Source organism: Eurytemora carolleeae, unplaced genomic scaffold (genome assembly GCF_000591075.1).
Source record: "Eurytemora carolleeae unplaced genomic scaffold, Eaff_2.0 scaffold414, whole genome shotgun sequence".
NCBI lineage: Eukaryota > Metazoa > Arthropoda > Copepoda > Calanoida > Temoridae > Eurytemora > Eurytemora carolleeae.
The window spans coordinates 235146-259885 of NW_019396502.1; the positions used below are offsets into that span (position 1 = coordinate 235146).

At 31.3% G+C, this 24740-nt stretch overlaps 1 protein-coding gene across 1 annotated transcript in view; it reads left to right on the forward strand.

The window, feature by feature from the left end:
* The window catches only part of LOC111704474 (cell adhesion molecule 4), a 35364-nt gene extending 18993 nt beyond the window's left edge, over positions 1–16371 (forward strand). The window contains exons 7-10 of the mRNA XM_023476715.1: positions 2562–2784; positions 7304–7487; positions 13753–13892; positions 15062–16371. Of these exons, the coding sequence (XP_023332483.1) occupies positions 2562–2784; positions 7304–7487; positions 13753–13892; positions 15062–15174 (660 nt within the window). The 3' untranslated portion in view covers positions 15175–16371. The remainder of the gene's footprint in view (positions 1–2561; positions 2785–7303; positions 7488–13752; positions 13893–15061) is intronic.
* The last annotated feature ends 8369 nt before the right edge of the window (positions 16372–24740 follow it).

Genomic DNA, 24740 nt, shown 5'->3' on the forward strand with positions numbered 1-24740 from the left:
AGATGAACAGTGTATTGCCAAATTGTTTTGTAAACATTTATTAGTAAAAATAAAAACAACTTTGTAGATCTTTTACTCACAATCGTTAATTGCACAAAGCAGAGGTCAGAACTGTTGTTCGAGTATCGTTAATCTTGAAGCGTAATGACACTCTATGCAAAGATGGCAATGCCCGATTTACAACGATACCCTTTGATTTGAGTCTTTGTAACAAACTCTGATTTTCTGATCACATATATCTTTCAAAGAATCTAAGTTTAAAATAGCAAATGTTTACACTATCAGGCTGCAAAGATGTAAGAAATAGAAAATTTAGGTTTGTGTCCAGGACTTAATTCCTTTTTCATAAATGTGTTATTTTTATGAATTCCTCTATGCTTCATAAAAAAGTGCAAGTCACTTTCCCACAGAGAAACCGCAAATGAAAATGAAACAAAAACATTGATATCTAAAACATACTTGATCAGACAAAGCTTTCAAGGGTACCGTTGTAAATCTGGCATTGTAATCTTTGGATGGAGGGTCACTTGAAATTACGCTTACAGTCCTTGTAAGCTTATTTTCCTGTTTAATATGATAAAAGATGAATAAATCATTCAAATAATAAATTCTATTAACAGTAAACACGCAATAATAGGACTAAATATACCAGGAAAACGGACAAAATATTAGAAAAAATATAAATTTTGTTGTTTCTGAGAAACATCAAATAGTATATATAATTTAAAGAAAAACGGGATTGATTAAGTAAACAACATTTTAATCAGCTTTTTTACCAAAGCTACAGTGATAACCTGAAAACTCTGGAATAAACTTTAAAACTCAAGTTATGAATTTAAATAGTCCAATTTATAGTCCATTGAGCATGATACATAGCAATTGTGCATTGTAAACAGGCATATTTAACTTTAGAAGTGATTTAATAGGTTTGTAGCATTATCAAATTCATTTCAGTATAAATTTGATGTCGTCTTCCTATTTAACATCTTTCTGGTTATCACTGTATATTATTTTACGTTTTTTTTTCATTGGAATGTCAAATAAAATTGGTCACTTTTCTGTTTCTTTTTGGAGTAAGTAGAAACCCTGTACATCAAATCAGATCAAAAAGCATTATTATTCTATTCTAACCATATTTGAAATTTGCTGTTGCTAATGGACCAAACCTCATAGAGTTAATAAAGTAGATATTAGTTCCACATTTTATTTTACAGTTCTAACGATATAATAACCATCAAAATCAACAATAAAAAATGTTTAAAAACCAAAAGAAAATAAAAAAAAAACATAAAAAAGGTTGCCAACCATGTAGTTATTTTTATAACGGGATGAAAATGTTGAAAATATTTTATTTCATTTTGATATAAGAAGCTATTCAGCATAGATAAATTAAGATATCAGATAGCACACTAGATGTCGTCTTTTCAAGATTTGCATACATCTCGTTCACAATAACCCTGAGACAGAAGCCCAGAGGAGTTTCGCGCAGTCGGCGTAAAATTACAAGACAGAGAGAGTCTGATCTACGCCAATTGTGCGAAACTCCTCTTGACTTCTCCCTTAGAACGAGTTTCATCCAAATCTTGAAAAGACGACATCTAGTGGTATCTTATCTGTTATTTTAATCTTTGCTATACAAATTTAAGTTATTAATCCCCTTAATTTTACATTTAAAATAATACTAATGTGATATTGTATCCTGAAATGAAATTCGAAGTTAATTTCCTTTTGCAATAAAATACCGTTTTTCCCCTGGGATTTCAACACTTGAAGCATCTCCACCATGGTTATTTAACTTACTTTTTGCTTTCTCTTCACATAACTTTAAAATCTACGCATTCCCATCAGCTAACGATAATAGTTTTTAGTCCATTATCTATATAAAGTTCTAATCTCCTTTTGTCTGTCTGTTTGTTTGTCCGATCATAACTAAGAAACACCTGGACGGAATTGCTTTAAATTTTGATTGGGAGACCGACGGGAATTTGAGTGGGTCGACTTTAATGGCGAAAATTTAGTTTCCCGGTAAAATCGCTCAAGTGGTAAACGACTGGGTTCCCAAGCTAGTATTTTATATATTAATATATTTATGATATATATTTATAGAGGTTTTACTTCATAAATCTTTGGAATGTTAAACAAGACAACTTTTGCAATGTAAAAAATATTATTCGACCATATGACATGATGCAACAAGATACAGGGTGTCCCACGAAACATGAGAGTTGATGAAATGTTATACATGTCTTCTTCCACAGTTTGTTAAGTTGTTTGAACCACAAGAGAATAATATAAAATTTTTCATGGCAGCCATACTTTAGTAAAATTGACTTCAAAGTAAACCATATTAGAGTAAAAGATTTTTAAAAATAAATAAACTGCAAAAAGTCTATAATATCTAATACGTATATAGAAGATGACATTCAAAACTATTCACCAATTGTCATGTTTCGTGGGACACCCTGTAGCTCTACAAGTAGACACCCTTTAATTCCAATACAAAAATGATTCTATGAATCTAGTTTCGCAATCTATTTTAAACACATTTTTTTTCTGTGTAGGTATCCTGGATGCGCCGATCCACACGCGAAGACGACAATCCATATCTTCTGACCTACGGTCGTCTGATCTACTCTAGTGATGCTCGCTACCAGATATTTCATGAGGCTGGTCATGATTGGAAGTTACAGATACAGTTTACAAGACTCAGTGATGAAGGATTGTATGAATGCCGGGTTTCTTCCAAAACTGCGCTTGTTCAATACACATACTTGAAGGTTGTAGGTGAGTAACAAGGATAAGATACAGAAAATATAAAGGGTTACCCTCACAGGATGAGACTGTAAAAACGACATGAAACTCTTAAAATCTGACAAAACAAGGTTAAATTAGTTTTCTGGCTTAAATATAAACTTTTTATGATTTGTTTAATGTTTTATCAAAGTTAAAAACAAGTTTACAGTTGCAGGGAGTTAAAGTTCCGGCCCTTTAGTCGTCTCTGAAGTGTCATCCTTTGTGGGTAACACTAGAGTGTCCCATATCATATAAGATTTTCTCAAAGCTTTAACGCAAAAATAAACACATCTGCAAGAACATTTGTATTCAATTTTTCAAAATGATTCATTCTTCTTAAATTTTCTGATCAGTCCTGAAATCATAATTTCGACCCATTGACGATCTAATATGATATGGTACACCCTATACATAGTAAAGGTATAGGTTTGTGTACATTTTACTAAAATGTATTTAAACTGCTGAGATTTAAAAGATTAAGGTAAACAAGCAGTAGTTAGTAAACAACTCCAGCCTTTCTATTCTGCCCTGGACAGTTCCAACCTTTGTATACAATCTTCCTTTATACCAATCTGCAATTACGTCACAACAAAGTGAACACTACCCCCATAGATTAATAACAACACAGATAAAACAATGATTTTCAAGATTTTGGGGTTTTTCGTTCACAATAACCTTGAGTCAGAAGCCCGGAGAGCGTAGAACACGCTCTCTCTCTCTGTCTCTGTCTTGTAATTCAACCCAGCATATGCGCGTAACTCCTTTTACTTCAGTCTCAGGGTCACTGTGAACGAAAAACCCCTAAATCTTAAAAAGACGACATCTAGTGTTCTATCTGTGTTGTTATTAATCTATGACAGACCCTATCCCCCTTACTTTTAGCATTCATATTCATTCACGTTTAACCTGTTACTTGGTATTTTCGAGATCATAATATTGAAAAAATAGACTTCGCCTCCATAAACTAAGTTTTATTACATCTTGTGGGAATATAAACAGAGCCTTTAAACTATAAAGCTGTTTTGACGGTTCCAAACTTCTAAAACATCAAAACCCCAGCTAAATATATAATCACATTCCTTTAAACCTGGAGCAAAGTTTCAAGTTTGTATTCCCATGTATCAGTGTGAATATATATATATATATATACATTGCTGAACCCGTTACTTTCTGACAGGCTTACACATCTTAAACTTCAAATTTGGAGCTGGCTCGTAAACTCCGGGGCTGGGGGGGAAATGTTAAAAAAATAACAACAAAAAGTAATGCCCTTGAATAACTGTAATAATTTAACTATTTTTTCAACCTTATTTCGTAGACCGGTGGTACAGGGTGTCCCAAAAAACATGGGAATTCAGTGACGAATTCGATATCGTCTTTGTTATGAATTAGCATTGTAATACCTAATTTCAAAAGAAATAATATTATTATGTCTGCTAGAGTTTATTTTATGAAAACGGTAAAAGACTGTAAAGATGTGTCTATAATGTCTCCGCAAGATCAACAGTGAAGACGGACAAGTTTACTCTGTTTGTATACTGCAATTTTCTTGTTTTACTAATTACAACCGTATGCAGTCTAAACATAAACAAACAAATTGTAAACATAGCAGACGAAACTCTTACAGATTACAGCTTTCTCATTAGGTATCACTATACTAAATCAAAGAATTATTTAAAAAGACGATATCGAATTCGTCACTGAATTCCCATGTTTTTTGGGACACCCTGTATGTAAAATATAGCTATTCTACAAAATTCAATAGTCAAAGATTTAAATAATTAAAATTTACATCATCAGTTTGCAAAATTATGGAACAGATAGTTTGAGTCCAGTTTTAAGTTCCTTTGATTATACTTTTTGTATAGTTAAGAACCGTTTATCCTTTAAACAGTTAATATTTCACTATTTATAATAACTGTCAAGGAAAATCCCATCTTCTTCATCATTTTACTAATCCTAGAATTTCTATAGGAAGGAGATGGGGGGGAGATATTTAAACATATTTGGTATTACTGCTTCACAAAACTTGCTGGATTAAAGGGACTGTAGGTGTAATTTCAAGCAAGCCTCCATTTGTAGATTGGCGTGTCTTTAACCTTTAAACCATTGACTGATGAATGACGTATCCATGATGTATCTACAGAAACGTAATGTAAAGTCTGCTGTGTGTAGGTCATACTCCCCTATTACGGCGCTTAGAACACTTTTTCAGAGATAAACCCACTAAGTAATCTAGCCTCAATAAATGATGATCAGTCAAAGAAGAGTGCGATATTTTGTATTACATTCCATTCACTTTGACTTTACTCATGCCAACATTGTCGATGTTTGGTTTTGAATGCTAAACTCGTGGATTTTTTATTGAAATATAAGATGTTTGGAAATATTTGTCATTGGTGCTTTTTCCCTCATGAGTTTATTTTTATCCCTATCTATCCTGTTAGACCAGAGGAGAGATGAGAGAAGAAGAAACCCTAATTAAACGTCAATTTGTGAAGAATTAACTTGGATTGGACCTTAATCTAATATTGCGACTTTCTAAACTCAGACAGGGTGTTAAATCCATTACAGTTGCAGATCTTACTGATTTTTAAACTTGCGTTCAGAGATTAGTTAGTAGAAGTTACTAGTCAGTTATAGGATAAGAAAAGACATTGGTTTGTCCGTGCTAAGATAGGAAGGTAGATTGGTTAGTCAGTGCTAGGATAGCTAGGGAGATTTGGTATCCAGTTCCCGGATTGGAAGGTAGATTGGTTAGTCATTACTGAGAATGGCGTGGAGATAGGTTAGTCATTGCTTAATTATGAAGAAAAATTGGTTAGTCAGTGCTAGGATAGGAAGAGAGATTAGTTATAATTTAGTGCTTGGTTAGTCATATCAAGATAAAGAGGGAGATCTGTTAGTCAGTGCTTGGATAGGAAGAGAGATTAGTTATAATTTAGTGCTTGGTTAGTCATATCAGGATAAAGAGGGAGATCGGTTTGTCAGTGCTTGGATAGGAAGAGAGATTAGTTATAATTTAGTGCTTGGTTAGTCATACCAGGATAGAGAGGGAGATCGGTTAGTCAGTGCTTGGATAGAAAGAAAGATTAGTTATAATTTAGTGCTTGGTTAGTCATATCAGGATAAAGAGGGAGATCTGTTAGTTAGTGCTTGGATAGGAAGAGAGATTAGTTATAATTTAGTGCTTGGTTAATGAGATCAGGATAGAGAGGGAGATCGGTTAGTCATTGCTTGGATAGGGAGAGAGATTGGTTAGTTGGAGTTTAATAGGAAGGACGGTTATTCAGATCAAGATAGGAAGGGAGATTGGTTAGTTAGATCAATATAAAATGGATATTGGTTAGTTTGATTAAGATAGGAATGGAGATCGGTAAGCCAAATCAGGATATGAAGGGAGATTGGTCAGTCATTGCTTGGATAGGGAGGGAGATCGGCTATTCGGAATAGGTATCGGAAGTGAGATTGGTTAGTCAGTGCTTGGATAGGAGGGAAAATTGGTAAGTCATTGCTTTTGATAGGAAGGAATATTGACTAGTCATTGCTAGAATAGGAAGTGAGATTAAGTGGTCGTTGCTAGGCAGTCATTGCTAGGATAGGAATGGAGATTGGTTAGTCATTGAATGGATAATTAAGTAGTCATTGCTAGGAAAGGAAGGGAGATTGATAAGTCATTGCTTGGATAGGGAGGAGATTGATAAGTCATACTAGGATAGGCAGGGAGATTGGTTAGTCAGTGCTTGGATAGGAAGGGAGATTGGTTAGTCATTGCTAGGATAGAAACACGATAAAAAGAAAGATTGGGTAGTCAACATTATAAAATATTTGGAGTGCTTAGAATCTAAAGGAGAAGAAAATTGGGTTAATCTGAAAATGAAAAACGTATGCAGTTGGAAGATGAAAATATCGTGAATAAATGATAGGGAAAGATTTGAATTTATATTTGTACAATAATACTATAAATATGCAGTTTCCCACTCTATCGTAGAATTTAAAGTCAATAAATCTAAACAAAGAGAACCTATAGATATAACTCTTATAGTCGACCCATAAATCTTTATTTAACATCCTGTTTGTTCTTCATCATTAATTCATTCAGTTATCCTGCCTTTCATGTTCGTTTTAAACTGTGTAAATTCCCCTATTTTTCAAAAGTATTTTCAAAAAATCCCCCCCCCCCCGGAGTGGATTTGTTTCTAGATCTATTAAAAAATAAAAGAATAGAAGACAGGCTTTACATAATAAATTCTAAGGAATTGAATCTTTGCCTCAATCTCACATTTTCTAATTTCTACATATTTGTAAACCTTTGATATGTTAAACCTAGATTATTAAATCTAATAGAAATCATGGTTTGAAATATCAAAATTCCACGGCATCGGTTTGCAAAGATAATCGGATTAGAGAGTTTGTGGCAAAGACTAAATTCCTTTGCAAGCAAACTTCACATCTATAAAACAAGTCACCTACTTTGAAAAATTAAAGTCTACATAAAATCCTGTTTTAGTGCCTGAAATCAAGATAATGGATGAAAGGAACTCAATGGTGAAGGATCAGATTATCTACGAGGGAGGATCCACCATAGAGCTCAAGTGTGTGGTGACCAACCTGGTGGGAGAGCAGCCGGAGTACATCATCTGGAAGAAGGAGGACAGGATGCTCAACTACGACCTGGAGAGGGGAGGGATCAGGTAGATAAACATACTCAACTACACACTGGAGAGGGATGGATCAGGTAGATTAACATACTTAACTACACCCTGGAGAGGGGAGGGATCAGGTAGATAAACATACTCAATTGCACCCTGGAGAGGAGAGGGATGAGCTGGAGAGGGGAGGGATCAGGTAGATAAACATACTCAATTGCACCCTGGAGAGGAGAGGGATGAGGTAGACTAGATAAACATACTCAACTGCACCCTGGAGAGGGGAGGGATCAGGTAGATAAACAAACTCAACTACAACCTGGAGAGGGAGGGTTCAAGTAGATAGACATACTTAACTACAACCTGGAGAGGGAGGGTTCAAGTAGATAAACATACTTAACTTGTTTCTAGGTCCGATGAGCTTATAGAACTTTAAAGTGTTAAAGAACAATCAATAGTTATGTACAGTACAACAGAAATATAAAACGTAATAAATATATAAATATAATGTCGAGTATAGTATTTCAATAGTTATTCCTCTTTGAAAACGGGTGAATTTATCTTTAATGCACGAAGAAAAATGAATTTTGTTTTGTACATTAGGACTGAAATATCGTCGATGTAACGAAATTTATCTCTATAAATATAATAAAATTAACATTTGGCAATCAATATTTACAAACAAGTGAACCATGCTGCTGACGTGAAAACCCTTCATCAACAGATTTACCTTCTAAACATACAAAACCAGAGAAATGTTTTAGCAAATGCAATTTCATTTTCTTGGAAAGATTTTTGTTTATTTCTAAAGTACATTGTATTTCCACCGACCAAAATCGGACTTCTTCACTGGTATCTCTGATTTAAAAAGGCAGTTTATTTCTGATTTATTTCTCTAACAAGAAAGTTTACCGTATGTACTGTTCAAGGTAGTTCAAATAAATTTATAAAATCGTACTATTTATAGCAATATTATTTTGTGTATAAAGTTTTGGAAGAAAATTTTCTTCTTATCGAGAACTTTCGAGATACAGAAAATAAATTACACAATAGTTTCATAAAATTACTTATAATAACAACATTTTTTGGACTTTAAGGAAATAAGTTTTTTCCATAAACTCTGATCTCTGCAGCCCAATGTACAAGACCTTTTCAAACTTTGAATTATGTTAGACCTAATAATCTAAGTTTGAAATATCAAAGGGTTACACCATCATGTTGCAAAGAAATAGGGATTGGAAAATTTGAGTTTGTAGCGAAAATTCAGTTATTTTTTTCTGTATCTCAAACTTTGTGAGTACGAAGAAATATAACCGGTTTAATTATGTCTGGTTTGTATGTTGATGTATAAACATTGTATTTACGTAGATTGTATGCATAGTGTATAGAAGACTGTGTTCAATATTAATGGATTAGAAGGTTTATTTATTGGTTATCCAGGCTTTGTATAGACACGGGAATATCAGACAAAGCTTTTAAAAATAACCTTTAATCCCTTTATATTTATATACTATACATATATACCAACCAACCCAGCCTGTATTCATTCATTCAAAATTGTTTAGAGAAATTCAAGTTATAAATCTTATCAATTAAAAGAAAAAAATTACTTTTTACTATTTTTTATCTGGAAACAAAATTAAACATCCATTATGTCTGTTCCAAGTTTAAATGAAACTTTGAAGTTTATGAATACTAAATATTCAAAAATATGTTTTAAAAACAATTTTTCAAAGAGAGAAATAAGAACCTATTTTTTATTATCAATTTGAATCCCAAAACCGTAATTATTTTGTTTTTGGACACCCTGTATACATCTCTAGTCATCTATGACTAGAACTGATGATATGATAATCTATTCATATCCACTCTCTTAGCTCAGCAGAGATATAAGTCCTCTATCCATGTTTCTCCGCCCCCCATCAAACCAACACATTTGGTATTATTGGCTCTAGATCTAGGTTCGGAATTATCCCCCTCTCTCCCCCTCCTCCTCATCTTCCCAACCTATCCATGCATAATAGCCAATAATTTAATATATAACCTATTTGAATATCATCTGAAAGAAATTTTCAACACATCTTTTCATTAAAAGATTCCCATAAACGATTAAAGATGAAAAAGATATCTTTGTTGCGTCACATCATTGACATTTTCTACCATGATCTTACTAAAAGATAAAAATGGCGGAAATGTATGTTATTTTAATTAGAAAATACATACCCAACATTATACACAACAGCATATACTAGAAATAGGTCTTAATCTTATAATTGTTTAATCATGGTTCCTGGAAATGTATGTTATTTTAATTAGAAAATATATACCCAACATTATACACAACAGCATATACTAGAAATAGGTCTTAATCTTATAATTGATTAATCATGGTTCCTGGAAATGAATGTTATTTTAGTTAGAAAATATATACCCAACATTATACACAACATCATATACCAGAAATAGGTCATAATCTTATAATTTTTTAATCATGGTTCCTGGAAATTAATGTTATTTTAGTTAGAACATATATAGCCAACATTATACACAACATCATATACCAGAAATAGGTCTAAATCTTATAATTGTTTAATCATGGTTCCTGGAAATAAATGTTATTTTAATTAGAAAATATATACCTAACATTATACACAACATCATATACCAGAAATAGGTCTTAATGTTATAATCGTTTATGGTATTTCTGGAAATGTATGTTATTTTATTTAGAAAATATATACCTAACAATATACACGACATCATATACCAGAAATAGGTCTTAATCTTATAATCGTTTATGGTATTTCTGGAAATGTATGTTATTTTAGATAGAAATTGTATACCTAACATTATACACAACATCATATACCAGAAATAGGTCTTAATCTTATAATTGTTTATGGTATTTCTGGAAATGTATGTTATTTTAATTAGAAAATATATACCTAACAATATACACGACATCATATACCAGAAATAGGTCTTAATCTTATAATTGTTTATGGTATTTCTGGAAATGGATTAATGCAATTTTATCATAAGAAAGCTAAATTTTTTTTCTCAAAAGAATTCCAAATGACGTTTAAATGATCTACCATTAGAACTTAGAAGCAAATTAAAGTTTTCAAATAGTCCAAAGGAATTGAGTTTTCGCCATAAACTCAAATTTTCTAATCCCTATATCTTTGAAATCAGATGATGTAACCCAATGTTATTTCAAACTTAAACTAATTGATCTAACATAATTCATATTTTTAAATATCAAAGGTCTACGACATAGGGTTGCTAAGATATAGGGGGAAACAGTTAGAGTTTGTGGCAAAAACTCATTTCATTTACAATTTTAACCGCAGAATGGAGCCCTTTAATTTTCATTCTTGTTTCAATAAGTTTAAACCTGCAGTATTCACTTACTGTCAATGTTAAATTATTTTGGAACATTGCCTGGCTAAAATTTCAAAAGTTTTTAATTGGAAATATTTTGCATGAGGAAGTTGCTAAACAGAAGTTTAGTTGTAGAGCTGGGCAAATAATAATGAAAGAAAGTCCTTGTCAAATGAAAAAGGGAATTTAATGAAAATTTGATTTTTTAGAAGGTTTGTTTTGTAAAAAAGGAGTTTTCAAGCAATATTTTTGGTCGACTATAGAGACAAATACAAAGGAACTTACTACTTGCCCGAAACTCAAGTTTCTAATATTTTTTGATATTTCACAGTAAGAGTTTGAGATAAGTTATCAGTCCCTTTTCAATTATTAATTTTGAACGTTGTTTATTGAAAATGTAAATTAGGAAAGGTTTTATTCAGATTTGTATTAAAACTTTTCCAATTTGGTTCCACAACAATACACTTTGCCGCGGACTATTTTCTAATTTTATTGATGGGTCGGATAATTACAACTTTTAATATGAAAATGACAACTCTAGAAGCAGACCTTAAATCTGAATTTATAACTTCCTGGAAAGAATATTATTTATGCTAAGTACAGAACGTATGGTTTTTATTAATACGCTGTTTGTGAACAATCAAATTATATAGTTCATACTCAAGTATGCAGAGGGAGAAGGTCCAATTAGTGCGGCGATATTACTGGTACAAATTTGTGACCTCGTAGCTCCTATAGTTTTATGAAAAATGCAAAGGAATTGAGTTTTAGTCACAAACTCTGATTTTCTTATCCCTATACCTTTGCATTTCAATGTCGGAGACCTTAGATATTTCAAACTAACTATGAATCATTTTAGTTCAAATAATAATAGTTTTAAATATCAAAGGCTAACACCGTCAGGTTGCAAAGATGTAGCGATTTGAAAATCAGAATTTGTGGCTAAAACTCACTTCCTTTATTATAATAAAGTTCTTCGCTCTTATATATGTGTATATATATATTTATATGTTAGCCATAGATATGGCTAAACGGCTTGACCAAATTGGATGAAATTTGTTAAGGTGAAATAGGCAAAAAAATTATTAATAATAAAAAAATGTTGTTCCACGGGCAAAGCTGGGCATTTCAACTTTTTTTTATTGCTTTTCAATAAATGATTGAAAACATATACAATACTAGCCTTACAGGGCGCTTGCGCCCATCTTCTAAATTAATTGTGAACATGTTCTCTTTGTGCATATCGTAAAACAAAACAAAAATAATTTGCGGATTTTCACAAATAATTTCGTGGATTTTCAAAAATTTTTAAAAATTTAATGAAGATTGAATTTTGATGGAGAAAAATATTTGAAATTTAGATCATTCATAAACCTTCCCTGTGGTCACGTGATGTCGGACAAAAAATTTGAGCCCGATCGGTTTAGCCGTTTTGACGTTTATTGGATACAAACAATATACATATAATATTTTAATCTAACATAAAGTTTACTTTAATATATTTGACGTGAGTTTGTCCAAACATATCCAGGGATTAAAGGAATTGAGTCTTTCCCTCAAAGTCTAATTTTCTAATCCCTATATCTTTGCAACCTGATGGTGTAAATATTTGATATTTAAAACCATATTATTTGGTACAGCAGAATTCATAGTTTGAAATAACAAAGGTCTGCAAAGATATAGGTATTAGTAAATCAGAATGTGTGACAAAAACTCATTACATTTAAATAGATTTTCAAAATTGCGACCGTTTTTTATGTTAACATACAGGATCTATTTCGATGGATCCAATGAATTGGGGTTTCCTTCAATGTCTATGAAAGGAACTGAATTATTGCCACAAACTCTGATTTTTCCATAGGTATTACCAAACATGAATTCTTATACTTTAACCAGTATACAATTTCAATGATATACACTATCAGGTTGCATAGATAAAGGGATTAGAGAATTTAAGTTTGTGGAAAGAACTCCGTTGCTTAGAAAATACGTTTAAATTAAATTCTGCATCAAAGTTCAAATGAATACTCGATGTCCAATAAAGCATTATAATTAAACATGAACAACATAAATGTATGAAATATCGGTTAATAATCAAATTAATCAATTTTCCCCCTGCTCCTGTACTTTGTAGATACACATATAAAGAGTACACAGATCTGATATTTACGTCTTCTAAGTTTGGAACGTTTATTTTGAAAATAATAAACTGTGAGAAGAGAATAATGTTTATAAAACTACTTTTTGTACTAAAGAATAAAGATAATTATACCCTTTTAGATAAAGTGTTAACATTAATCTACAGTCTTCAGAACTTTCTTCTAATGACTTTTCAGTTTTACAGACTTTGCACTGATCTTTTTATTACACAACATTACTACCTCTAAGTACCACCTATTTTTTATGAAAATGCTTAAATAAAGAATCAACGGAGTTAATTAGAAAATCAGGATCGCTAACAAAACTGATTTTCTTACTTAAATTGGAGTATTGATTATTCCTTTTGCAGTAAGATTTGTATAGAGTTCCAAATTATAAAACAGTAGTATTATTCTTAAAATAGGGAAATAATCCCGTGTTGTCAAGTAATGTGGCCAACGCTGAAAACTCTTGTATTGGATTCCCTTAATCCCGATCGCTAAATCTCGATATACATAGTGGACACTTTTTAGCTTCTGCAAAATCCTCTCTTTTAGATCGGTTCTGGCAAACAAGAGTTCTATTATTTATTGCGAGCAAAATATCTCGACTTCTGATTCTGCAATCGACACTCTAATCGGTTGCATCTTAGATACTTCCCTGGATATTAATTTAAGTCATAATATTTCTGAGAATTAATAAAAGATGAGATCAAGAATTTATCTCAATACTGACCGCTTTCTTGCCGAGTGTGATCCAAAGTTATTTAATGATTAAATTATTTCAGTGTTGAAACAAATCTGATGGCTACCGGAGCAACAAGCAAGCTAAAGATTAAGGGGGCTAGATACAGTGACTCCGGGAACTATACTTGTACAATGATGGGAATGAAAGCTACCACGTCAGTTGAGCTTAATATTCAGCCAGGTATGGTTTGGTTGGATCTGTCTTGGAAACTCTTTTTATCCTATTTTGTATTAACATGATATTGAAATTCGTTGAGGAATCTTTGAAAAATAAAAAAGTAATATTTTAAGGGATTGGTGATGTAATTTCAATTGACCCTCTATTTATAGATTTGTTTGCCCGATTCACAGCAAATTCCAATACAACTTTATTTTAAGTTAGTTTTTTATTCCTGATCTATGAATTTACAAGTTCAATTTTCAGAAATTTAAGTAAAGATATTTTCATAATTTTAGAGCAGACTTAAGTTTAAAGTTTACTATTAAATGTGAATTGTGCATTCAACTCTTTAAACTGTGGAACACTTGAAATTACGGAGACAGTCCCTTTAAATAATCCTCCGACTGAATTAAATTAGTAGTGTCCCATATATATATATATATATATATATATGTCGGATAAAGTTCATATTAATATTTCAAAATAATCAAATGCCTTTTCTAAGTCCAAATGTGAAAATCAAAAATAAATTAATGTCAGTTTAAATAAAGACACAATTGGAAACAATCTGGCTTTTTACGAACGTTTGAAATTCAAACTTAGAATTTATTGTGAAAAAAATTATAAAAGCGTTAAATAATGTATAAATTGTAATAAGTTTAACCTTGTTAACTATAAAAGCGTTAAATAATGTTATTATTTATATATACAAAAATGCAAGGCATGGAAGATAGAGAATAGTTATTAAAACGTATAATGTTTTACTTACATCTTTAAGATGTTAGATTCCAGTACTTTTCGACCGTTTTCGCCACTGATTGAACAAGAATTCATTTCATAATAAACCAAAAATAAATATCTGTAAATTTTAGCCTCGTCAAATAGTCAAATGCCTTTTCAAAGTCCAAATGTGAAAATCAAAGTCGGTCAGAAGAATGTTTATCGAAGTTAGGAGCACTTTATAAAAGTTTTAAATCTTCTACTTGCATCTCTTAAATATTAGATTCCAGTATTTTTGCTTCTGGTTAAACAATACTTTAATTAATAATCAACATATTATAAGGACCCGAAAATGTTAACCTCATATAAAATCATTGGAAACGATAAAAGATAATTTTCGAAAATGGTTTTCGAGAACTAATGACAAAGAAAGAAGTTTTTTAATTCTGAGTTAATTATTTGTATTACAGGAAAGAACGCTCAGCCCATAATGGACGACGGGGGGAATAGTTGCTGTCCTCCCCTAGCTCCAGTTTACACTACTCTCCTCATCCTGCTCATCCAATCCTCATCAAACATTTAAACATTGTCAGAGTATTCAGAATATAGAGACCTTCCATTAACAAGATTAAAATAATTTAAACTGTCACTTCAATTTTAGAAAAGTGTTGTAGTATATATTGTTTTGTAAAGTTTATTCAATAGAAAAGTTTTCTCATTTTCTTGATATTTCTAGAAAGAAAATTAAGATGAATGAGTTTTAAAAACACAAAGGACAAGTCATATGTTCCAGTTTAACATCAGGTTGCAATTATAATGCATTTAAGATTTATTAATGATACAGGTGGCATTCATTCAGATTTATAAAGTTTTAAAGTTTAAGATTGTACAGGGTATTTCAAAAAACATAGGAATTAAATGACGAATTCGATGTCGTCGTTGTTCTAAGCGGGATTATTTTGTAGATATGAGTTTGCAGTATTACAGTAAAACATTAACATGGAAAACTACCAGTCTCAGGATTTCCAAAATGTGGTCTACCATTTTTTCACCTTCAAAATTGAGATATTTAGAAATTTGTCCAGATTTCAGTTAATTAAACAAATTTCTTCAAAAGTTTAATATCTCCGTCAATTTTAAAGATACAAAGAAGGTAGAGCAAATTTTGGAAGCACTCTTGACTTTTAGTCTTTTTTTTGATGAACTTTATGTCATTTATCAGTTATCGAAAATCAAAGACGATATTCAAGTCGTCTCTCAATTCCCATATTTTTTGGGACACCTTGTACCTATAACGATGTTTTTAATTAATGTATTGCATATTGTGATACTCACGTTAAATATCATTACCTACCCCCTTACCTTCAATGTAGAAAAACATAATTTATAATTACAAGCTTGTGCATATATTATCTGCTCCTAAAAAATTTTGTTAGCAACCCCAAAACCTGAAAATGTTATAGGAGTTGCTCCTAGCCACTGCACATGGAGAGCTACGGGCAGCCTAGGGTTTTAACGAACTAATAAACATATTTTTCTTATTTATTCTAGGTTCCTTTCCATTAGAAAAGAAAATGCCCAAAATTAAGTTCAAATGTTAAAAAAATTCACAATCCCAAAACACCAACTTTCCCCAGCATCATACACTCTAAAAAACACCCAACTCAAAATTTTCCTAAGGTATGTTTAATTCTGGAGTTTCCTCTTGTTCTTTTTTTTTAAAAGTATTCTAACCTGTCGGTGTCCAACACATCCCTTTTAGTCAATTCATGATTATTAATCTACCNTCTTGATTCTAAAAACTTTTTTCTTCAATTTCTCCCTTTTCCTACTAAAACCGTCTTCATAGGTTGACCGTTAACAATATCCTTTTCTCTCCAGGGCAATAGAGTGAATTTTTAACTTTTCCTCTCTAAACCAAAATAAATCAATTAATTAACAATTGGAATATTAGAATGTATGTACATATGTAAATAATTTAGATCGTATAAATTGTTACAAATACTTAATAAATAAATCAGATCTTTATTGTGAGTTTTACTTCTTGAATTAGTGTTTAAAGATCTTAGTTTACAGTTAATTTCGATATTACAACACTCAATTTACTTCTGTTTTTATCTTTTCTGTGAAGTTTTGTTTTCTTAAATTTGAAAACTGCAATTTTAAGATTTAGCATCAAGATTGGGTTCTTTTGGTTTCTGCACCAAAAGTAATCCAAAAGGTGTGAGCTCTCACACAAAACTCAATGACAGTTTTACCAAATACTTATTTAAAAAATGTTTTGATAAAATTTCTTTATTGTGCTTTGTTATACATGCCCTGGGCGTCAAAAACAAGTACTAGTGAGTAAGATAAAATCATATGCCAAGGTGTTGCGACACTTTGAGGTTGACTGCATTCTTAAAAATTTGATGGAGCTTTTTATAGCCGCCTAGAGCTGCGTACATCTAGCTTAATCTATCTTAAAGGTTCAGAATCTTTTTCATATTTCTTTGAGGCTAACAATTTTTGCAAAGAAATGTTTCAGATTTATTAACTTTATTTAATTAATTGTATCACTCTCAGATTTTCATCCTAGAAAAAAAATTTTTGTCGCAAAAAAAGTATTTCAAAACTCGTTCATAATTTGTCTTTAAAAAAAGATTTTTTTATTGTTTCCTACATTATGGAAAACATGCAAGATTTAAAAACTAAAATTACAGAAACTTATGTTCAAATGTGGTTTACTATTCAGTCTACATACATACATGGTGTACATACAGTAATAACCATAAAACTCTGGAAAAGGAAAACGAGGATTTTTAGACTTAAGTTATGACTTAAATAGTCATGAACATGAGACGCAGCAGTTGTGCAGCGTATACAACCTATTTTAGTTAATAAGTGATTAGATAACTTACTCGTAAAATTATTATTAACACTATAAAATACACTTTATCATTTCTTAATCTTTCAAAGTTTTCTGGTTTTCACAGTATTTACTAACAACAGATTTAAACCAGTTTTAGTCTGGGGAAATGAATTTATAAACAGACATAATTTCTTACCTTTGAGAATACCTAGAGCAGTACAGAGTATTCTTAATTTCATTACTTATCCTTATTAACATCTTCTAAATCTTGTTCCTACCCATATTCCTAAAACTTTAAATTATTCCTGTCCTTAATTTAACCCCTAATCCTAATATATTCATAATCTCATATCATAGGGCTAAAATTATGAACCTTAATCCGTTTTCGTAATCTTCATATCAAACAGATACTCTTTTCTTATTTTATCCTGCTTGAACCTTATGATCTGTAAAACTTAATTTTTAGTTTAAATTTAAAAGTTAAAATCTGAAACCAGAAGTTACAAAGTAGCAAATTATCTCGTTTATTCGAATTTCAAGACTTGAGAGTGATTAAAAAGTACACATAGTTCATTAAGGAAGAATACCAGATGATCGAAACCCACTTGATCAAAATTCAAGAGTTGATTAAAAAAACTGAGTACATTTTCAGTCATAGACACTTGTTCAAAATAAGCAAATATGTACTATTGTAGCATATCACTTTGTTTAAGTAGTTTACATTCCTTCTTCAAACTGCAGAACACTATTATTCTAACAACGGTATGGGGGTTTCAGGTGTATCTTCCTTGCTTCTGTCAGAAAAGAATACGGGGAAAAAAGTCTAAAACAAAAAAAAAAGAAAAAATAGGTGTTTCGCGAGCTAATCTACTCGCTCAAAATATTCTTGAGTTATTAAACCTCGTCATGATCTGCTAAAGGTTCATTGGAACTTCTCGTAAGCCTCTCTCAACTCAAATCTACTTCTTTTAGATCTTCCTCTCAACAGTAACAGTGCTCTGGTTATGAGGTACACGGTTTAATCTAAAAAGATTGAGAGAAATGTTTATAGAATAATAAAAGATTTATCATATTACTCGAATAACGAGAGAATAATCATATTTGTTACAAGATTAAAAATTCAGGTATTTCAAAGCTAAAAAAGTGCGATAATCTTTAACAAGCTCAAAACTAAGTTTTAATCCATATATTCAAAAGATACAATGTGCGATATTCTTAAATAAGCTCAGATAATCGATAAAACCATAGATAAAGCTTAAATGGTACCTTAATGTGCCATTAGCCAATTCACAACTCGGTATATCAATCAAATATCAATATGGAACTGACAAGAAAAATAAACGCAAAGTATAGTTCTAACACAAAGTTTATAAACCAAAACTGGTTTCATAGCTGAAGTACAGTCTGTACAGACTCATTCTCCACTCCATCCACAGAGGCGTCACATCTTTAGTGCAGGGAACTCAGGGGCGAGGAAATACAGAACGTGACGACAAAAATGAAGCAAAAAAATGAAAAAATATGCAAATTTTAAATCAGGTAAGTTCCGAAATCATTGAGTCCGTGCAATGATATTTTTAAATTTCGGAATTGATAAAAAATGTTTTTTTTAACCCTATCTCTGCTGGGGTATTTGAAAACCAGGATATGGGGGGGGGGGGGTCAATTTGACCCCCCCCCCCTCTAAATCCCATGTTTGATGTCCAAATATGACAAATGATACATCATTGGAAAGCTCTTGTGCTCTACTTTTAGAATCTGCAAAAAAATTGCAAATTTGCAAAAACTGAAATTTTTATCGCAAAATCCAGTTATATAGTAAAAATGTTTGCAAAAAATTTTATTTTCAAAAAATGAAAAATTATACATTTTTGAAAAACCCTTGACCATGCCATTTAAAATATGCAAAAAAATTTGCAAAATTTTAAATAACCTGATTTTTAATCAAGAAAAACTAAAAATGTGCAAATTTACTTTGACAGGTTGTTTGCAAAAAATTTGCAATTTTTTTTCGCAAAACTTGTGCAATTCGTTTCCATTTGTCGAAGGCTTTCCAAAAAGCTAAATTTTATCAAAATCTGACAAGTGGAAGTGGGTCAAAACAAAGATTTAGTTTGTTACAGGAAAAAACAGTCATTCAGGCAGTGTGCCTGAGGACTCAGGCAGTTAGTATTAAAGCCCGGTTTTAGGCCTAAAGGGAGGGCTTTGGGTATGTAAAATTTCAACAGCCTCAGACCAATACTTTTGAGTTATGTAAAAAAAACTACAGGGGGGGGGGGTCAAATTGACCCCCCCCGCAGGAATAGGGTTAAACAGTAATGCGTTTCTAATGGCCAATAGAATCAAATTGTGTTTCAGTGGCTTTTATGCTAATAAACCCAGGGCTGGAAATTCTGAAAACAAATTGAAAATTTTTCAATTTTCTGCCAATATATTGAATATGCAGAGTATGGGAATGGGAAATTTGAACCTAAAAGTCAAAAGAAACTTTTGTATCAGGTGGATGGTTGAGGATCAGTGAAGAAATTACTTGTGTACATAGTTCCTTAAAGGGACTGTAAACTAATTTTAAGATTGGTCCGTCCGAATTTCGTTCACAAAAAGAAACCCAAATTTAAAATTATCATTTTTTAAAATAAAACGAAGGTTTCATAGTAACAAAAAGTTTTGGTTGAATAGATTATTTCTTTTTTTTTAATGTTTACCTCGATTTATAAATTTTTGATTAAAAAAATATAACATGGTCGGTAACATTCTTGAGAGGTAAACATGCTAATTTGAAATTTGTGAGCTATTGTGGCTTTAAGTTTTCAACCTTTCATATTTGAAACATTGACTGTCAAAATTAATAGCTTAAAACATCAAAAGTCAACGACAGCACGACAGCAGATTGCAAAGATACTTGAAAATTTGAGTTTGAGGAGAGTAACCAGTTTCTTTCCTGTTTAATGATTTCATCTTAGGAAACAAACTGTATCACTCTTCAGTCCGGACTGGTATTAGTAAACACTACGGCACTATCCTTGTATTTTTTTTTCTGATCATGCAATTTAAACTAATGTGATGATATTTGCATTGTTAAATAATGTTCATACTTTATCCAAATTTTTTGTGAATTTAAAACAAAACTGTTCCTTTCTTAAATTTAACATAAAAAATTGTGATTAAAAATGGTAACTATATAAAATGGAGGTTTTATATGATCCTTTTTTTTATTTTTTCTAAATCGTTTTCTTGCTAACGCATGGTCCTTGTTTGAATTAGGAGAATGACCCAAGATATAAATAACATTTATGTATGATTTATGTCCTGACAGTTTTGTATTAAAGTCTACATTTTTCATTATTGTTCAATCTTGGAATTTGATAAATATTTTGAAACTAAGGTTCCAGTGCGCTGCACTGCTTTCTAGTAACAATTTTTATCTGTTTATTTTTTTACATCTAACTTAGAAATATCTAGGGTTTACACCGACAGGTTCTAAAGATATAGGATTATAAAATTTGATTTTGGGGCAAACACTCATTTCCTTTGCAATTTTTCTTTACATTTTTGGGTCAAATTTTCGAAATGTCTTTAATTTTGTGTCCTTTTCTAATCCTGGCAGGCCATACACTACCTGTAGGGGTGAGATCTCATACAATTTGGGCCTCCAAGAAATTCGTCGTGTCAGAGAAAAGTTGAACTCAACCCAACAATTATTCAATTAAGGTAAATATATCTATGCATACGGATTTGAGGCACCCTGGACTAACCGTTACGAGATGCGTTTGGTTTCGTTTTTTGTCTATAATACTACCATTTTAAACTTACGGAGTTTTTTTCTTTCTTTTTCTTTATTAAACGCATCTGCGCACACAACAGTATTAAAGAGAAATTAATGTGTAATTGTTCAAATTGTGTTCGAAAATCACAGTTTGCTAGTACAAGAACCGAACTGTTGGATCAGAGTGACTGAACAGTTTTGTCGATTCTTTACTATACCCACTGTTATCTTACCAGAGCTGAAACCTTAGTATGGAGGAGATCAAGATTAATGCTTAAACTCCTGGTTTTACTAAACCCAAGATTATTTTAATACGCATTTTATATCCAAGAAAGAAGTTATAAATTTAACCAATCAGCGTGTCATGTTGAAATGTACTCTTTATATCTTTTGAAAAAACGGTTTTGATTTCCATGGTGCTGATGGTGTCATATCAATTGAACTAAGCATCGATTGAACGAACGTAGGTTTTGGATTAATGTTTATTAAGACTAACGTTAAAAATGACAATAGTCCTAAAATATGTTTTTTAATAATTTCATATTGATATGATTAAATTTATATTTGTTTAAATGCTCTAAAAGCTGGCATGTGAACAGCTGACTTTAATTCAATCGGATATTAGTTCAATCGATATAGCATTGTATCTGTAATTGTTATCAAACGTAACTTTTATACAGTAGAAATATCCAAAATGATGATACTAAGAAGAAAATTAAAATTTTGTATATTGGATAACCAGATTAAGCGATCGTGAATAAGGATATCTCATTCTTTCATAAGGATATCTCATTTTCAGTTCAGGCTACATGTGTTGCATAAACCGTGCTGGGTCCACTTTATATTTGCTACGACATGTTGTAAATGCATGTACAGGCATTCACTGGTACTGATAAATATACACTGCAAAGTATAAGGTTTGACCAGCACGTTTTATGCAACAAATGTAGAAAACTTTAGAATGAGATATCCTTAATCCCGATTACTTAATCTGAGTATCCAATGGACACACTTTTGATTTTCTTCTTAACCCGTTTTTTCTTGGATATAGTAGAGAAAAATCAAAAACCGGGTTTTCTAAAATAGAGAGTCCCTCCCGTTTCTGTATGTAATCCTAAATGGCGCGGAAAATTTCAAATTTATCGGCTTCATATACCCGACTCTGATTGGTTGCATTTTATACACTTTTCAGGATACAAGTACATGATTAGGTTAGTCTCGATATTAAGAAAAAGAGAGGATCAAACATTCTGAAGTTCTCAACTCTGGCTAGATTTTAATGCACAAGCTGTACCTGCTCGGACCATGCAACTTTTATAATTATGTTAAGCCAGGATCATTTAGGCTTTTGCCTGTTTTTTCTTAACACAGTGATTCAAAGGTTGCAAGCTTCAAAGGTGAAAATTGATGAGAATTTGTTTAAACTAAAGTTAAAAACAAGTTCTTTAAAGAATGTACATGTCTAGGGCTACAAAAAAGTATAATTGAGTTGGTGAGTTAAAATCAAAGCCCAAGGAATTGTAACATTGTAATTGGAATTGTAAGTATTTTAAAATAGTTATTGTTCTTTTTAACATTATTTAGAACCAATATTTTAACGTTAAAAAATTATTTAATTTAGTATTTGATGTAGTATTTAGTATTTGTATTTAACATATCAAAGGTTTCCCTCATCAAGGAATACGGATTCAATTTACAAAATAAATAGAAAAGAAAATCTTTTCCGTACTGCGAAGTTTCGGAAATTCAGAATATTACAAAATGTGAATTTTCAAAAAGAAATGAAACGAACGGAAATTCAAAATATCGGAGAAACACATTAAACTGGTTTAACAGCTCTGTAATTGTTCCAGCAAGATTTGACTTTCTATGGTGGTAGGCGATAACATCACTACAATAAAGATGACATTTTTATTTAAGTTTTTTCGAATTATAGGTTTACAGGTAATTAAAGAGAAGCTTTTATAATTGATAAATTCTCTTGACTTCTATGTTTTTATGTATCCATGCTGTTTAACAGCTTAATTTACATCAAAATTGAATTCGAAAGTGGTCTTAATTGTATTGATATAATTGCCTACCCCTTTATACTTATATGTCGCGGTGTATGGGGTATGGATAAAATAGTAAAGAAAGCCAACATTGCAGGTTTTAATTTAAATCATAGAAACCGAATAATTTCTGTTCCAAAACCAAAAATGGTGAAAACAGAAATGTTACCTTTTCTCCTCAGATAAATTCTCATTTCCCAGGATTCAACTTTAAAAACGTAAAAGAAAATATTTGTTCTACGTAACATAATGGTGAAGATTTTTTCAAACCTTAGAATCCCTTTCTTTGCCACAAACTCTGATTTCATAATAATTCAGATTAATTTCAAGAGATTGGACTAATGATCGATTGAACGAACGTAAGTTTCGGATTAAACTAACATTTAAAAGGACTACAGTCCTCGAATGTAATAAAATATGTTTTTAACATAATTAATTTATATTTGTTTAAATGCTCTAAAAACCGGCTTGTGAACGGCTGATTTTAGCTTAATCGGATATTAGTCCAATCGAAATTGCATCGTATCTGTATTTGTAATCAAACATATCTTTATTCCATGTAGCAGGACATGTGATAACCAACCAGAGCCGATTAAAATGAAAATTATAAGTTTCTACAACGGATATTTAGATTAAGCGATAATTCTTCATTTCAGACTGCAAACCATCAGGAGTATCAAGTAAAATTTAGATTTAATTCTTGAACAATATATTTGTAAATGTTGACTTTCATGTTGCACAGGCTTCAGAAACTGCATCTCAATATCTGCAGGATTTACAAATCCTCTGTATCTAGAGATAGGCATGTTAAACCTTTTTTCATTTCGTTCATTTTTCGTTCGTGAACAATCCATTTTATTCGGTTTTTTAATCGTTAACAAAATATGATTTCGTTCGTTCCCAAAATTTTCTATATTTTCGTTAGTTTTCTCACTCAACGATCATTCAGTGAAATCGTTTGTTCAATAAAATCGTTTGTTCAGTAAAAGAAAACGATTGTTTTTTTCAAAACTTTGTTCGAAAAAGTAGTCCATTCAGTAAAACATTTTTTTTTAAATTTTGCTTCAAAAAGTCGTTCGTTTTAAAATCTTTTGGAAAATTTGTTCATTCAGTAAAAAACAATATTTAAATCGTTCGTTTATGTGTTTTTGTTTTGTTCTTTCTTTATGTCTTTTCTTTTTTCTTAATCATCCATTTTGTTCAGCTATCATTCGTTTCTTTCTAAACGACACCCTTTTCCCGAAAAATTTCGTTTGTTCTCAAAAATCTTGTCTGTTATAAAAAAGTATGCCCATCTCTATATCTCTTGTATCTCGTGTATCCTTTCTATCCCCTGGATCCACTGGATCCGTTGGATACTTAGCAAAACTCAATTTAGAGAACTTGTTGATAGATCATGGTTCAGTATTATTCTAGTTTCTCCACAAAATATAAGTTTTTGTGGAAGACCTGAAACTTAAAACAATATAAAGGTTAAAGAA